At 41.6% G+C, this 18,096-nt stretch overlaps 1 protein-coding gene across 1 annotated transcript in view; it reads right to left on the minus strand.

Moving 5' to 3' along the window:
* Window positions 1–1,070: 1,070 nt before the first annotated feature.
* The window catches only part of LOC112069905 (chromodomain Y-like protein 2), a 33,678-nt gene continuing 16,652 nt past the window's right edge, over window positions 1,071–18,096 (minus strand). Inside the window, exons 4-7 of the mRNA XM_024137296.2 lie at window positions 5,773–5,945; window positions 5,077–5,287; window positions 4,782–4,925; window positions 1,071–4,432 (exon numbers count right to left, since the gene is read on the minus strand). Coding sequence (XP_023993064.1) covers window positions 4,274–4,432; window positions 4,782–4,925; window positions 5,077–5,287; window positions 5,773–5,945 — 687 coding nt within the window. The 3' untranslated portion in view covers window positions 1,071–4,273. The remainder of the gene's footprint in view (window positions 4,433–4,781; window positions 4,926–5,076; window positions 5,288–5,772; window positions 5,946–18,096) is intronic.

An 18,096-nucleotide genomic window follows, 5' to 3' on the forward strand; every position in this document is an offset into this window, starting at 1 on the left:
TCCTTTTTCGCGAATGCGCACGGCATCGGTTATATGCAACGCAGGACACGCTAGATAAACTACTAATATCATCAACCATGTGTAGTTATAACTAGTGATTATGATTGATTGATTGTTTGTTTTTATAAGATACGTTTAATGCTAGCTAGCAACTTACCTTGACTTCTTACTGCATTCGCGTAACAGGCGGGCTCCTTGTGAGGCAGGCGGTTAGAGCGTTGGACTAGTTAACCGTAAGGTTGCAAGATTGAATCACTGAGCTGACAAGGTAAAAGTCTGTCGTTCTGCCCCTGAACAAGGCAGTTAAACCACCGTTCCTAGGCCGTCATTGAAAATAAGAATGTGTTCTTAACTGACATGCCTAGTTAAATAAAGGTGTAAAAAGAAAAAATCGGCAAAATCGGCATCCAAAATTACCGATTTCCGATTGTTATGAAAACTTGAAATCGGCCCTAATTAATTGGCCATTCCGATTAATTGGTCGACCTCTAATCTGGACATCCATAAGGTTAGTGGATCTTCCAGAGAAACATAATACAATGACCATCTATACAGCAGTTAGCACTAGGAATACCATGCACTTTGTAAATGTTAAGTGATGATCATCTTAATTATGCAGAATGAAATGCTACAGAGACAGCCATGGTTGGTATTGCCTAAATCCTGAACGAATGCCACTAGGTAATTGTGTGCAACATTGTAATATTTCATTCAGAGCAAAAATCCTCCTCCTCTTCCTGTCCAGATGACTCACAGCGGTTTAGCATTAGGCCCCCAGTCATTTCTGGAAAGCAGAGTGACGGTGAAAAAAAATGCTGAAGAGGGTTATAGTGAGTGCCATAGAGGAGCAACCCATTCATGTTTATTTTAAGTGGCGTGTTTCAATGGAGAGGATCCCAAGGACAGATGGATGCTCTTTTAGTTTGTATTTATCTGATCCAAATTATGTGTGCTTTTATCCAAACAAGGACATTGGTACTATAAAAATGCAGCAAACAAAAATAAAGTTTGTAGGAGTGATGACTAAGTAGGAACAAAACAGTTTTTAAACACACAACAAAAACACCATGTTTAAATTAATGTTATAGTTTATTCAAAGCAGCTCGACCCCCAAAAACTCTCACAACGTATGGATACAGCATCCTACAAACAAAAGATACAACTTCTAAGGCACCCCGAGGTGTGATTTTAGACTAGAGAAAGGAGTAGAAACTCAACATGTAATAGGTTTGTAAATGCTTGGAAGATGCATAGAAACATCATATGGAGATAGGAGTTTACAAACTAAACCTAAACACATGGCTTACAGGGCCGGTCATAATTTTCAAGGGTAAGTCCTCAATTGAATTATAACAGTTTTACTTCAAATTATTCAAATGCATCATTCAAACACAATGTTACTCTATTTGGGTCCTGGGAGAGCAGCCTTGTCTCATACTATACGTAACAAAGTAAATGTAAACCGAGAGACAAATTTGTATGATATGTTACGTTTGGTATGGTTAGATAAGACAGATGTTAACTTAAGCCAAAAATGAGTTGGTTTGGTGTGGATGGGTTGGTGTATAACGTGAACGTCTAGCAACCTAAAGGTTGCGAGTTCGAATCTCATCACGACCAAGTTTTTCATTTTAGCTAATTAGTAACTTTTCCTCTACTTGCTACTTTTTAGCTAGTTTTCAACTACTTAGCATGTTAGCTAACCCTTCCTTAACTTTAATACTAACCCCTAACCTCAGCTAATGTTAGCCAGCTAGCTAATGTTAACCACCTAGCTAGAATTCGTAACATATCATACGTTTAGCAAATCGTAATATAATTGTATATTTTGCAAATTCGTAACATATCATACGAAACGGTTGATGGACATCCACAAATGAATACATACCATACAGAAGTAACATCGCATACTAAATGGAGTGTATGGGTTTACGTACAGAATAATACAAAATGCTCTGAGACCAGGTTGGAGAGAGGTACAGGCAAAACTCAAATCTCAAATATATTAATATACATTTAATCTTACACTATACTTTAGCAATACACTGATCAACACGCAAATAATAAATCAATTGGGGAAATTCAGGGAAAGTGTTATTCAAATATAATTGGGAATGGTTGATTAGAAATTGATAGAGCTTTGATTTGTCAGAGCTGTTAATAGCAATATTACTTTAAATGTTTTAAAGTTTTGCATAAAGTGGTTATCAACAGCCTTTAAACATAATTATGCTACATGTAACCATTTTTTTGTGTGTGTTTGTTGTGTCACTACTATCACACAGTGCAGATCTAGGGAAAAAAGCAATTTACTGAGAATATCTGGAACAGAAGATAAGAGAGAAAGATGCCTCTTGGGAAAGGGAAACATTATGGCACTGCAGCCCCAAGGGGAACTTGAGCACTAACTTTAAATAAATACAAATAATAATTGTGCAAGATTTCTAACATTGCTTACTATGGCAATACAAAACATACCCTGAAATGTAAAGTATTTTGACAGGCAACACACATATCTGCAATATTGTACATGCATATAGTTACACCATATAACACCTACATGGTTCATATATATGTGTACAACTGCAAAAACCCACCAYTTCCTGAATGATACAAAACAATTTCCACAAAACCACATTTCATTATTGGGTAAACCAAAAATAGATATCCATACATACAATATATGTAGATATATATTTCCCATTTCCTGAAGCCATCATCACATGCAGGTATTATCTGCACTACTACTGCATCTTCACAACACAGACAGCCAACAGACGAAAAGTGCAGTGATTACTTTGGGACAAAACTTCTTTCTGTGGTTACAAAAATACACAATGTCTCACTAATAACCGATTGCAAGGTAATATCAAAATAATTATCTGTCCAGATATCATAGCTACACTCTTCACAATGTAATATACATGCCTTTATAATCAACGGGGTATCAAACCCTGGTCGTCTTCACGATTCAAGACTGCAGTAGCCCACTGAGCTAAAGGCAGGGCATTAGCTCTGGGAGCCAAAAGAAGACTTCAGGTCTCAGGCAAGGTTAGTCAACACAGAAGAGTAGTTAAGCAAACCACCCCCGCTACACCTTTGTACTGTAATACATGTCATATATGTACCTTGATGATAATGATGACGCTGCACATATTGCTGCTGATATAATAATGATGATGACGTATGTCTCACCCTCTTTCTCTCATTCTCTCTCTTTCCTCCCTTTCCCAGGGAGAGGTCTCCTTTTGATCTATCGACAGTCTCCACATTCTAATGAAAAGATGCCATCAGACAGCTCTGGTTCTCTATGGGAGTGCTGGTCGTGGTCAAAGAGGGCCCTTCTATATATTCACATTCAATCAGAGGTCAAACACACCCTTACTGACAAACCAAATACAAGCAATTGAATAAACACTTCCAAAAGAGCATCRCAAAACGGCCTATATAAATCMARAAAGAGTTCACTGTCAACACTGCCCAKTCACAKTGACTTCCCAMTTATGGGTGTGTATCATTGGGCATGACCTASCTCTAACTCTTCCCCAGTGGCCCTCCTATTACACCACACCTAATTCAATGGACAGGTTTCACTTAAATTATTATTTACTTCTTTGGCCAGGGTTACTGCTATGTAAGGTGAGAAAATCTGTTCCATTCTGACCTCAAGCATAGCTTTGATTTTCACTACACCTCAGAGCCCAGGAGGACACTTCACCTCAAAACAGAAAGACTAAAGCACGATACAAAAAAAACAGCAGCAGACTAATAGAAAATATATACACGTGGTATGCTTTTTTTCTATTTAGGATCAAATCTAAATACATTTTCAAATAAATAATTGAACAATGACATTAGCCATCAGATGAGCTCTTTTGGCTCCACGCACTCCCACAACGTTCTGCTGCTGTGCATCCGTTTCCTGAAGAGCCTTGTTCACGGTCACTGGACTCCCAGCAGGCCATTATGAACGCAGACGGAATCCTACAGATGAATCCTCTCCAGAAGTTGATGCTTTGCAGATCCCCTCTTACAGGCAGGGAAGTTGAGGGATGACCAAAGTAAAAAAAAACATTGATGGTGGTGCTCTGCAGACCCAGATGTTGATGTGCGGAGATAAGGCCTCAGAGACTGGCAAACTACGCTCTGCTGGTTGTTAAAGAAGACTGTTGGTAACTGAAGATCAAAGCCCTATATCTTCAGGGATGTTGCTCAGTAGGTAACTGAAGACCAGATCTCGTGGCCCATAGATAGTTCTGCAGGTGTGTAGAGGTCAGTTATCATACACCTTGCTCTGCAGGTAGCTGAAGAGCGCCTCCAGTCCCTTGGTGGAGCACCACAGCTGTTTGAGCATCTGACACTCTTTCTCATTCACCTCCTCCAGGACCGACTTCAGGATGCTCCGCACCAGGCATTTAGACTCTTCCAGAACCTTCCACACACAGGGTCAAACAGAGAGTAAGAGGCAGCCTGCGTCATAGATCGAGGCCCTTCATTTTTACACTTGATCTGGCAGCATTGTACTGTATTAGTTACAGAACCCATGCACACACACATATATACACACACATACACATATATATACACATACACACACATATATATATATATATATATATATTTCCCTTTTCACTTATTTGTGGTTTCTGTTTGTGGTTAGATAATATTATCTGAGAGTTATATTCAATTTATAGACCAATGCTCCTGGCAGGCTCCTAGCGCAAGGCCTGGGATATAGCATTACAGCTCTACATGACTATCTCTATGTCAGAAAAGCCTACCATAGCACTGCAGGTGGACATCTCCTTCACGCGCAGCATCACTTCCTGGTTGAACGTGGTTGGCCAGAATACCTGTGACACCAGGCCCCGGCTGCAGGCTTCCTGTGCCGTGAGCTTCCTCCCGCAGAACAGCATCTCATTGGTCTGTCAAGGTGAGAGGCGGTGACAGGGAGATCATTTTTTAAAATGTACAACAAGGTAATATAGATGTAAAACTTTGAATAATTAGTTGAATCGTGTTTTACTGCAGAGCTTGAACAAAAACCTGCACAGTGGACCAGGCAACCAGACTCACCAAAGCAACTCCCAGGATCTGGGGGAAGGTGTAGGAGGAGCAGCCGGAGGGGGTGAGGCGGAGGGCGGCACAGGGCGTTTGGAACCAGGCCCGCTCGCTGGCCCACACCACGTCACATAGAGGCAGGATAGCTGCCCCCAGGCCCAGGGCAGGCCCGTTGATGGCCACCACGATGGGCTTCTTAAAGTGGATAAACGCCAGCACAAAGTCCCTGGGAGAGGAGACACAAAACAGTGAGTATAAACTATACAGTACAATATGACTGTGTCTTTGTGTTTATTCGTGCTTATCCTGCTTTAGGCGAATCAGGGCAAGCAGACTTCGTTTTTAGTATGAAAAATTATTTGCCAGTGCACTAAGATAATGAGATGTCTTACCAAGACAAATTAAGATCAAATATCTTTAAATAAGATCATTTATCTTACCTACTTGTATCAAGCCTTTTTTAGGTTAAAATAAGCAAAATGATCTTCCAGTGCGCTAAGATAATTTACCTTGGTAAGACGTCAAGTCAATGCACTAACGGTAAGAGATGTCTAGGTAAGTGTGTAGGTGTGTGTGCATGTGTATGTGTGCGGTGTTCTCTGTTCCTGCTGTAGCCTTCTTTAGGTGGATAACTGCAATTGTGTGTTACTTCTGCGCGTGTGTGTGTGTGTGTGTGTGTGTGTGTGGCTATAGCTTATGTTCCTCTCTTACCGTACAGCGTCAGCAATGCGGCTGCTCTCTTTCCTTCGGTCTGTGGAGAGGCGTCCTATCAGGTAGGACGGGTCCAGGCCACTRCAGAAGAYACTCCCCACAGCACTGAGCAGCAACAGCTTACTGTCATCAGCTGCTGCGTTCCCCAGAGCCCGACACACCTCCTTCATTATCTACACAGAGAGAGAGGGAGGAGAGAAAGTGAGAAAGAGAGTTAGGGTGGGGAGAGAGAGAGATAGAGGGAGGGGGGAGGAAGAGAGAGGGAAGATTGAACTATCAGATCAGAGCCCTGCTGTACATTACCCCCATGATCTACAGACAAGATGAGAGTGTGTACACACTACAGGAAATGCAAGCGTAGCTGTAGGATACCTTCTTTATCTATAGCTAGAGACAGGTAAAACAGGTTATACAGTTGATGTCGGAAGTTTACATACTTTGAGTCATTAAAACTTGTTTTTCAACCACTCCACACATTTCTTGTCAACAAACTATAGTTTTGGCAAGTCGGTTAGGACATCTACTTTGTGCATGACACAAGTAATTTTTCCAACAATTGTTTACAGACAGATTATTTCACTGTTTCACAATTCCAGTGGGCCAGAAGTTTACATACACAAAGTTGACTGTGCCTTTAAACAGCTTGGAAAATTCCAGAAAATTATGTCATGGCTTTAGAAGCTTCTGATAGGCTAAATGACATCATTTGAGTCAATTGGAGGTGTACCTGAGGATGTATTTCAAGGCCTACCTTCAAACTCTGTGGCTTTTTGCTTGACATCATGGGAAAATCAAAATAAATCAGCAAAGACCTCAGAAAAAAAATTGTAGACCTCCACAAGTCTGGTTCATCCTTGGGAGCAATTTACAAATGCCTAAAGGTACCACGTTCATCTGTACAAACAATAGTACGCAAGTATAAACACCATGGGACCACGCAGCCGTCATACCGCTCAGGACGGAGACGCGTTCTGTCTCCTAGAGATGAACGTACTTTGGTGCGAAAACGGCCAATCAATCCCAGAACAACAGCAAAGGACCTTGTGAAGATGCTGGAGGATACCGGTACAAAAGTATCTATATCCACAGTAAAACGAGTCCTATATCGACATAACCTGAAAGGCCACTCAGCAAGGAAAAAGCCACTGCTCCAAAACTGCCATAAAAAAGCCAGACTACAGTTTGCAACTGCACATGGGGACAAAGATCGTACTTTTTGGAGAAATGTCCTCTGGACTGATGAAACAAAAATAGAACTGTTGGGCCATAATGACCATCGTTATGTTAGGAGGAAAAAGGGGAACGCTCGCAAGTCGAAGAACACCATCCCAACCGTGAAGCACAGGGGTGGCAGCATCATGTTGTGGGGGTGCTTTGCTGCAGGAGGGACTGGTACACTTCACAAAATAGATGGCATCAGGATGAAGAAAATATTTGTGGATATATTGAAGCAACATCTCAAGACATCAGTCAGGAAGTTAAAGCTTGGTTGCAAATGGGTCTTCCAAATGGACAATGACCCCAAGCATACTTCCAAATTTGTGGCAAATGGCGTAAGGACAACAAAGTCAAGGTATCACAAAGCCCTGACCTCAATCCTATAGAATATTTGTGGGCAGAACTGAAGAAGCGTGTGCGAGCAAGGAGGCCTACAAACCTGACTCAGCTACACTAGCTCTGTCAGGAGGAATGGGCCAAAATTCACCCAACTTATTGTGGGAAGCTTGTGAAAGGCTACCCGAAACATTTGACCCAAGTTAAACAATTTAAAGACAATGCTACCAAATACTAATTGAGTGTATGTAAACTTCTGACCCACTGGGAATGTGATGAAAGAAATACAAGCTGAAATAAATCATTCTCTACTATTATACTGACATTTCATATTCTTAAAATAAAGTGGTGATCCTAACTGACCTAAGACAGGGAATTTTGACTAGGATTAAATGTCAGGAATTGTGAAAAACTGAGTTTAAATGTATTTGGCTAAGGTGTATGTAAACGTCCGACTTAAATGTATCTAACTGAGCAATCAGATCAATATTTAATGAACAAAATTAAACGCAACATGAAACAATTTCAAAGATTTTACTGAGTTACAGTTCATATAAGGAAATCAGTCAATTGAAATAAATTCATTCGGCCCTAATCTATGGATTTCACATGACTGGAAATACAGATACGCATCTGTTGGTCACAGACACTTTAAAACCTCTCTAGGGTATGTGGGACGCTAGCGTCCCACCTGGCCAACATCCGGTAAAATTGCAGAGCGCCAAATTCAAAATACAGGAATACACATAATAAGCATTCATAAAATATACAAGTGTTATACATCGGCTTAAAGATTAACTTCTTGTTAATCCAGCCGCTGTGTCAGATTTCAAAAAGGCTTTACAGCAAAAGCATACCATGCAATTATCTGAGGACAGCGCCCCGTGTAAAAAAAAGCATACAAACATTTACCAGCCAAGTAGAGGAGTCACTAAAGTCAGAAATAGCGATAACATTAATCACTTACCTTTGATGATCTTCATATGGTTGCACTCACAAGACACCCAGTTACATAGCAAATGTTCGTTTTGTTTGATTAAGTCCCTCTTTATGTCCCAGTTTTGGTGGCGCGTTTTGTTCAGTTATCCAATGGCTCCAAGGCGGTCACAACAGGCAGACGAATACATACTAAAATACCAGTAAAGTTCGTCGAAACATGTCAAATAATGTCTATTATTAATCCTCAGGTTGTTTATTGTCTTTATAATCAATAATATTTCAACCGAACAATACCGTTTAATAGAAAGGAAAAATAACAAACGGCGCGCTCACGGGAGTGCGCCGAATCAGGTCTGCAAAGTTCCTCTGTCCTCTGACCAAAATGTCTGTTTACTCGTCGTTTTTCCAAAATAAAAGCCTGATACCATGTCTAAAGACTGTTGACATCTAGTGGAAGCCATAGGAACTGCAATCTGATTCCTAACCCATTGGATTCTCTATAAGCATTGAGTTGAAAAACAGCCACATGAAAATAATTCCACTTCCTGGATGGATTTCTCAGGTTTCGCCTGCCCATATCAGTTCTGTTATACTCACATACATTATTCTAACAGTTTTGGGAACTCTAGAGTGTTTTCTATCCAAATGTACCAATTATATGCATATCCTAGCTTCTGGGCCTGAGTAACAGGCAGTTTACTTTGGGCACGCTTTTCATCCGGAGGTGAAAATACTGCTACCTACCCAAGAGAGGTTAAAAGAAAACTAGGGGCATTGATCAGAAAACCAGTCAGTCATCATGTAACAGAGTTGATCAGGCTGTTGATTGTGGCTTGTGGAAAGTTGTCCCACTCCTCTTCAATTGCTGTGACGAAGTTGCGGGAACTGGAATATGCTGTCGAGCACATTAATCCAGAGCATCCCAGGAATTGTGTACAGATCTTTGCGACATGGGGCTGTGCATTATCATGCTGAAACATGAGGTGATGGTGGCGGATGAATGGCACGACAATTGGGCCTCAGGTTCTCATCACGCTAACTCAGTGCATTCAAATTGCCATCGATAAAATGCAATGGTGTTTGTTTGGCCGTAGCTTATGCCTGCTCATACCATAACCCCACCGTCACAATGGAACACTCTGTTCACAATGTCACATCAGCAAACCACTCGCCCACAAGTCGCCGGAAATGCAGTTGTGAGGCCGGTTTATATCAAATTAGATTTGGTGGACATTCCTGTAGTCAGCATACCAATTGCACACTCCCTCAAAACTTGACATCTGTGGCATTGTGTTGTGTGACAAAACCGCACATTTTAGAGTGGCCTTTTATTGTCCCCAGCACAAGCTGCACCTGTGTAATGATTATTCTGTTTAATCAGATTCTTGATATGCAACACCTGTCAGGTGGATTGATTATCTTGGCAAAGGAGAAATACTCACTAACAGGAATGTAAACAAATGTGTGCACAACATTTGAGAGAAATAAGCATTTTGTGTGTATGGAACATTTCAGGGATCTTTTATTTCAGATCATGAAACATGGCACCAACACTTTACACCTTGGGTTTATATTTTTGTTCAGTGTAATTCTTCACACCTGTCCAAAGAAACTGAGGCTACAGACAGAGCCATCAGTGTGTATGGCTCTAGATCCCAGCATAAATCTTCCCCTTAATTACAGAGAAGGCAGAATCCTAACTTGACATTGCTGCTGCTATCAAACCTCCTCTCTACAGTGGCTTCGGAAAGTATTCAGACCCCTTCACTATTTCCACATTTTGTTACGTTACAGCCTTATTCTAAAATGTATTAAATATTTGTTTCCCCTCAATCTACACACAATACCCCATAATGACAAAGTGAAGACAGGTTTTTATTTTTCTGCAACAAAATAAAAAAATACCTTATTTACATAAGTATTCAGAACCTTTGCTATGAGACTCGAAATTTAGCTCAGATGCATCATGTTTCCATTGATCATCCTTGAGATGTTTCTACAACTTGATTGGAGTCCACCTGGGGTAAATTCAATTGACTGGAAAGTATTTGGAAAGGCACACACCTGTCTATATAAGATCCCAACGTTGACAGAGCATGTCAGAGCAAAAACCAAGCCATGAGGTCGAAGGAATTGTCCGTAGAGCTCCGAGACAGGATTGTGTCGCAGCACAGGTCTGAGGAAGGGTACCGAAAATGTCTGCAGCATTGAAGGTCCCCAAGAACACAGTGGCCTACATCATTCTTAAATGGAAGAAGTTTGGAACAACCAAGACTCTTCCTAGAGCTGGCTGCCTAGCCCAACTGAGCAATCGGGGTAGAAGGGCCTTGGTCAGGGAGGTGACCAAGAACCCGATGGTCACTCTGACAGAGCTCCAGAGTTCCTCTGTGGAGAAAGACAACCATCTCTGCAGCACTCCACCAATCATGCCTTTATGGAGAGTGGCCAGACAAAAGCCACTCCTCAGTAAAAGGCACATGACAGCTCGCTTGGAGTTTGCCAATAGGCACCTAAAGGACTCTGACCATGAGAAACAAGATTATCTGGTGTGATGAAACCAAGATTGAACTCTTTGGCCTGAATGCCAAGGGTAATTTCTGGAGGAAACCTGGCACCATCCCTACGGTGAAGCATGGTGGTGGCAGCATCATGCTGTGGGGATGTTTTTCAGCGGCAGGGACTGGGAGACCAGTCAGGATCGAGGGAAAGCTGAACGGAGTACAGAGAGATCCTTGATGAAAACCTGCACCAGTGCGCTCAGGACCTCAGACTGGGGCGAAGGTTCACCTTCCAACAGGACAACGACCCAAAGCACACAGCCAAGACCATGCTTGAGTGGCTTCCGGACAAGTCTCAATGTCCTTGAGTGGCCTAGCCAGAGCCCGGACTTAAACCCGATCAAACATCTCTGGAGAGACCGGAAAATAGATGTGCAGCAACGCATCCAACCTGCCAGAGCTAGAGAGGATCTGCAGAGAACAATGTGAGAAACTCCCCAAATACAGGTGTGCCAATCTTGTAGCGTCATACCCAAAAAGACTTGAGGCTGTAATCGCTGCCAAAGGAGCTTCAACAAAGTACTGAGTAAAGGGTCTGAATACTTATGTAAATGTCATATTTCAGTTTTTTTATTTATTTATACATTTTGCAGAAATGTCTAAACTGTTTTTGCTTTGTCATTATGGGTTATTGTGTGTAGATTGATGGGGGGGGGAAAAACAATGTAATCCATTTTAGAATAAGGTTGTAAAATAACAAAATATGGAATAAGTCAAGTGGTCTGAATACCTTCCCGAATGCACTGTATGTATCCTGATGATTCAACCCTATACACAATCACTGCAACCCTAAATAAAGAGTTGCAGTCAGCTTTAGAATGGGTGGCCAGTAACAAACTATTCCTGAACATCTCTAAAACTAAGAGCATTTTATTTGGTACAAATCATTCCCTAAGTTCTAGGCCTCAGCTGAATCTGAATAAGAATACATGGGGCTGTTGAGCAAGACTAAATTACTTGGTTTTACCTTAGATTGTAAACTGTCATGGTCAAAACATTTTGGTTCAATGGTTGTAAAAATGGGGAGAGGTCTGTCAGTGATAAAGCGATGCTCTGCTTTTTTGGACACCCCACTCCACAAAGCTAGCCCTGCCGGCTCTAGTTTAATCTTATCTTCATTATTGCTCAGTCATATGGTCAGGTGCTGCAAAGAATGACCTAGAAAAACTGCAGCTGCCCAGAACAGAGCGGCACATCTTGTTCCTGACTGTAATTAGAGGACTAATATCAATACTATGCATGCCAGTCTCTCTTGGCTAAAAGTAGAGGAGAGACTGACTGCACCACTTCTTCTTTATAAGAAACACTACTTAAATATTCCTAATTGTTTGCATAGTCAACCTACACACTGCTCTGAAACACACACTTACCCCACCAGACATGCCACTATGGGCCTTTTCACAGTCCCCAAATCCAGAACAAATGCAAGAAAACATACAGTATTATATAGAATCATGATTGAATGGAACTCCCATCTCAGATTGCTCAAATAAACAGCAAACCTGGTTTAAAAAACAGATAAAGCAACACTTCACGGCACAACGCCTCTCCCCTATTTGACCTAGATAATGTGTGGGTATGTACTGATATGTAGGCTGTGTGTGATGTTTTAAATGTATGTAGTTCTGTCCTTGAGCTGTTCTGTTTATTAATGTCTTTATTATGACATGTTTTGTTTGGACCCCAGGAAGAGTGCTGCTTTCGCAACAGCTAATGGGAATCCTAATAAAATACCAAAGAAGTGGTTAGCTTGTATGAAGAGTTGAGGAAGGGCTGAAAGGGAGTTAAAAAAACAGAAATCATAAAAAAGACTGCTTTATTAGATGTCAAAGGGGTTTCCTTTGTAGCAGCTATAGTGAGTTCCCATTTCTAGTATTATTTCTTTCATAACTCCCTCAGAGGGATATAGGATTTAAGTTGTACTAGCAGGAGTGTTACCTGCCTTTAGCGTGCTAACGCTGTTTCCCCTGGTGGATAGCTCTCTGTGGAGGGATGCTTAGCCCGCTGACCTCAACCCACACAGACGCTGCATGGCGTGGAAAGACACACGGCCCAGAGGCCAAGCCTAGGGCAGCACGCACACACACACAGAGTGCAAAGACAAGCCCAGTGCGAACACACATGCACAAGCACACGCTGACAAATTAACACACACGTATTGCATACACATGCATTTTGCTTTTAGAATATATACAGTGGGGCAAAAAAGTATTTAGTCAGCCACCAATTGTGCAAGTTCTCCCACTTAAAAATATGAGAGAGGCCTGTAATTTTCATCATAGGTACACTTCAACTATGACAGACAAAATGAGGAAAAGAAATCCAGAAAATCACATTGTAGGATTTTTAATGAATTTATTTGCAAATTATGGTGGAAAATAAGTATTTGGTCAATAACAAAAGTTTCTCAATACTTTGTTATATACCCTTTGTTGGCAATGACAGAGGTCAAACGTTTTCTGTAAGTCTTCACAAGGTTTTCACACACTGTTGCTGGTATTTTGGCCCATTCCTCCATGCAGATCTCCTCTCGAGCAGTGATGTTTTGGGGCTGTTGCTGGGCAACACGGACTTTCAACTCCCTCCAAAGATTTTCTATGGGGTTGAGATCTGGAGACTGGCTAGGCCACTCCAGGACCTTAATGCTTCTTACGAAGCCACTCATTCGTTGCCCGGGCGGTGTGTTTGGGATCATTGTCATGCTGAAAGACCCAGCCCCGTTTCATCTTCAATGCCCTTGCTGATGGAAGGAGGTTTTCACTCAAAATCTCACGATACATGGCCCATTCATTCTTTCCTTTACACGGATCAGTCGTCCTGGTCCCTTTGCAGAAAAACAGCCCAAAAGCATGATGTTTCCCCCATGCTTCACAGTTGGTATGGTGTTCTTTGGATGCAACTCAGCATTCTTTGTCCTCCAAACACGACGAGTTGAGTTTTTACCAAAAAGTTCTATTTTGGTTTCATCTGACCATATGACATTTTCCCAATCTTCTTCTGGATCATCCAAATGCTCTCTAGCAAACTTCAGATGGGCCTGGACATGTACTGGCTTAAGCAGAGGGACACGTCTGGCACTGCAGGATTTGAGTCCCTGGCGGCGTAGTGTGTTACTGATGGTGGCTTGTTACTTTGGTCCCAGCTCTCTGCAGGTCATTCACTAGGTCCCCCGTGTGGTTTCTGGGATTTTGCTCACCGTTCTTGTGATCATTTGACCCCACGGGGTGAGATCTTGCGTGGAGCCCCAGATCGAGGGAGATTATCAGTGGTCTTGTATGTCTTCCATTTCCTAATAATTGCTCCCCAGTTGATTTCTTCAACCAAGCTGCTTACCTATTGCAGATTCAGTCTTCCCAGCCTGGTGCAGGTCTACAATTTTGTTTCTGGTGTCCTTGACAGCTCTTTGGTCTTGGCCATAGCGGAGTTTGGAGTGTGACTGTTTGAGGTTGTGGACAGGTGTCTTTTATACTGATAACAAGTTCAAACAGGTGCCATTAATACAGGTAACGAGTGGAGGACAGAGGAGCCTCTTAAAGAAGAAGTTACAGGTCTGTGAGAGCCAGAAACTTGCTTGTTTGTAGGTGACCAATAACTTATTTTCCACCATAATTTGCAAATAAATTCATTAAAATCCTACAATGTGATTTTCTGGATTTTTTTTCTCATTTTGTCTGTCATAGTTGAAGTGTACCTATGATGAAAATTACAGGCCTCTCTCATCTTTTTAAGTGGGAGAACTTGCACAATTGGTGGCTGACTAAATACTTTTTTGCCCCACTGTATCCATGGTCACCTTTACACTATTCATTCTACACCACAACACACACACACACACACACACAGCTTTTGGCTGTCTGTCCCTGATGTGGTGAATTTCCCTTCTCAGGGAGCGACACGTAATATGGTTCTAGTCCAATTTGTTGTGGATGCCCCCCGCTGCTTCCTGGAAATGGCTCCCAGGCAGGGCCTGTGTACAGGGCTGGCTTCTGAATGACACTGTATGGCTGCAGTGTCTTCACCACCGCTACAGACAGCCTACCATGCCAGCCTCACCCCCTCCAGTTGTGTCAGTATCACTCTCCTACCCTGTCTGTCTGTCCCCAGGTTGAATTGAGCCGGATTAATTCATCTGACATCGACACACACACAGGAGCAGGCATGCACACACAAACACACACACCACATCCGGCTGAAGTTCAGGAGGGATTATGCAGTGTGTAGGAGATGTTGAATTGAGTTGACTGGGAGACTGGTTAATTTGGGTCAGGGGGTAATCAGTAGGACTGGACTATACCAGTATCGTGATACTCGTTAGTGTCGTGGCAAGGAAACAAAACACGAAGCGGACTTAACTTCTTTAGGAAAACAGCCCTAATTTTGGAAACAAACATTATTGTGTTGTCATCCAGAGCCACATCTATTTATTTTCCAAACTATAGCACACTATTTAACATACAGCAGGTTTTGAAAAAGGACCAAAGACTTGCTTCGTGCTTTCATTTTTGCCATGGGAAAAATATTGAGATACCGGTATTGTCCCTGCCCTAGTAACCAGATTACATGGGTTAAGGTCAGTGAGTGGGGTGATGGCAGGGTTATGGAGGCTCCAGACGACCTCAGGGTTCATGGAATAATGGTCTCACCCAGTGGGGGTTCCACAAATACTGCATAGACAGACTAAAATAAACGCAATACAGAATGACTGATTGAATGCTGCTCTATGACATCAATACATGCATGACATACAGTGCATTCGGAAAGTATTCAGACCCCTTGACTTTACACATTTTGTTACGTTACAGCCTTATTCTAAAATTGACACTTTTTTTCTTCCTAATCAATCTAAACACAATACCCCATAATGACAAACAAAAAGGTTTTGACATTTTTACAAATGTATTACAAATAAACTGAAGTATCACATTTACATAAATATTCAGACCCTTTACTCAGTACATTGCCAAAGGAGCTTCAACAGTGTTTACAGCCTTGAGTCTTCTTTGGTATGACGCTACAACCTAGGCACACCTACATTACCGTTTCAAAGTTTGGGGTCACTTAGAAATGTCCTTGTTTTTGAAAGAAAAGCACATTTTTTGTCCATTAAAATAACATCAAATTGATCAGAAATAGAGTGTAGACATTGTTAATGTTGTAAATGACTATTGTAGCTGGAAACGGCTGATTTTTTATGTAATATCTACATAGGCGTACATAGGCCCATTATCAGCAACCATCACTCCTGTGTTCCAATGGCATGTTGTGTTAGCTAATCCAAGTTTATAATTTTAAAAGGCTAATTGATCATTAGAAAACCCTTTTCTAATTATGTTAGCACAGCTGAAAACTGTTGTCCAGATTTTAAAGAAGCAATAAAACTGGCCTTCTTTAGACTAGTTGAATATCTGGAGCATCAGCATTTGTGGGTTCGATTACAGGCTCAAAATGGCCAGAAACAAATAACTTTCTTCTTCACGTGCTAACACGTGCCATTGGAACACAGGAGTGATGGTTGCTGATAATGGGCCTATGTACGCCTATGTAGATATTCCATAAAATAAAAAAAATCTGCAGTTTCCAGCTACAATAGTCATTTACAACATTAACAATATCTACACTGTATTTCTGATCAATTTAATGTTATTTCAATAGACAATTTTGTTTTGCTATTCTTTAAAGAATAAGGAAATTTCTAAGTGACCACAAACTTTTGAATGGTAGTGTATATTTGGAGAGTTTCTCCCATTCTAGTCTGCAGCTCCTTTCAAGCTCTGTCAGGTTGGATGCGTAGCATCGCTGCACAGCTATTTTCAGGTCTCTCCAGAGATGTTCGATCGGGTTCAAGTCTGGGCTTTGGCTGGGCCACTCAAGGACATTCAGAGACTTGCCCCGAAGCAACTCCTGCATTGTCTTGGCTGTGTACTCAGGATCGTTGTCCTGTTGGAAGGTGAACCTTTGCCCCAGTCTGAGGTCCTAAGTGCTCTGGAGCAGGTTTCCATCAAGAATCTCTCTGGTCTTTGCTCCGTTCATCTTTCCCTCAATCCTGACTAGTCTCCCAGTCCCTGCCGCTGAAAAACATCACCACAGCATGATGCTGCCACCACCATGCTTCACCGTAGGGATGGTGCCAGGTTTCCTCCAGATGTGACGCTTGGCATTCAGGCCAAAGAGTTAAATCTTGGTAACATCAGACCAGAGAATCTTGTTTCTCATGGTCATAGTCCTTTTGGTGCCTCTTGGCAAACTCCAAGCAAGGCTGTCGTGCCTTTTACTGAGGAGTGGCTTCCGTCTGGCCACTCTACCTTAAAGTAATTGGCAACATCAAAAGGTTGTGTGACAAACGAGGCATTTGATTCAATGAAAGATTGAGTTGAATTAGTCTTTCTGCCGATAATTTCATTTAAAGTATTCAAAACTTACTTTGTAATTTATCTTGGTTTCATAATACAATTTATTCTTATTTTTTTTCAGTTTAGTCACATAATTTCTCAATTTACAGTATGTTAGCCAAATCAGATGTGCAGCCAGACTTTTTAAACATAATTCCAAATTGACATTATGGGGTATTGTGTGTAGGCCAGTGACCCAAAAAACTCAATATAATCCATTTTAAATTCAGGCTGTAACAACTAAATTTTGAAAATATCAAGGGGTGTGATGACTTTCTGAAGGCAGTGTTTGAATGTTAACTGATTTTAGCAATTTATTGATTTCATAAACCTTATTTCTCAGGCTAAATATAATAATATGGGCTATTTGTTGCCCTTTCCTGGGTAGCTTATCGGAAATAGACATAATATGAAGAAAAAAAGACAAAGCATGAGTGATTCCACAGACTGAAGGTTTTCACCCCCAATGATCCCTAATTTATCTGGCACAACTGGAGGAACATACAGCAGAGGGCAAATGTTCCATGAAAAATACTGGGTTGCTTTTGACCTTGTATAAGATCACGTCAAGCACACTCCAGAGCCAGTTAAATATGCATTTCCATATACAGAGTAATGGTCATCTACAGGCTTGGTTAAAGGAAAGAAAGTGTCCAAAGGTGGAAAGAGGGTAAGAGAGTGATTGAGGGAGCGAGCACATTAACATGGAGAAGACGAGAGGTGGTAAGAGTGAGACCGCTGTCGCTAAGTAACATCTGCTCGCAATAACATCTGCATGTGACCAATAACATTTGATTTGCCTGCGGCTATGGAACCCTGACCTGTCCCAGACCTGCTGTTTTCAACTCTCCAGAGACAGCAGGAGCGGTAGAGATACTCTTAAT

The sequence above is a fragment of the Salvelinus sp. IW2-2015 genome, unplaced genomic scaffold, assembly GCF_002910315.2.
Source record: "Salvelinus sp. IW2-2015 unplaced genomic scaffold, ASM291031v2 Un_scaffold1144, whole genome shotgun sequence".
NCBI classification, from domain to species: Eukaryota; Metazoa; Chordata; class Actinopteri; order Salmoniformes; family Salmonidae; genus Salvelinus; species Salvelinus sp. IW2-2015.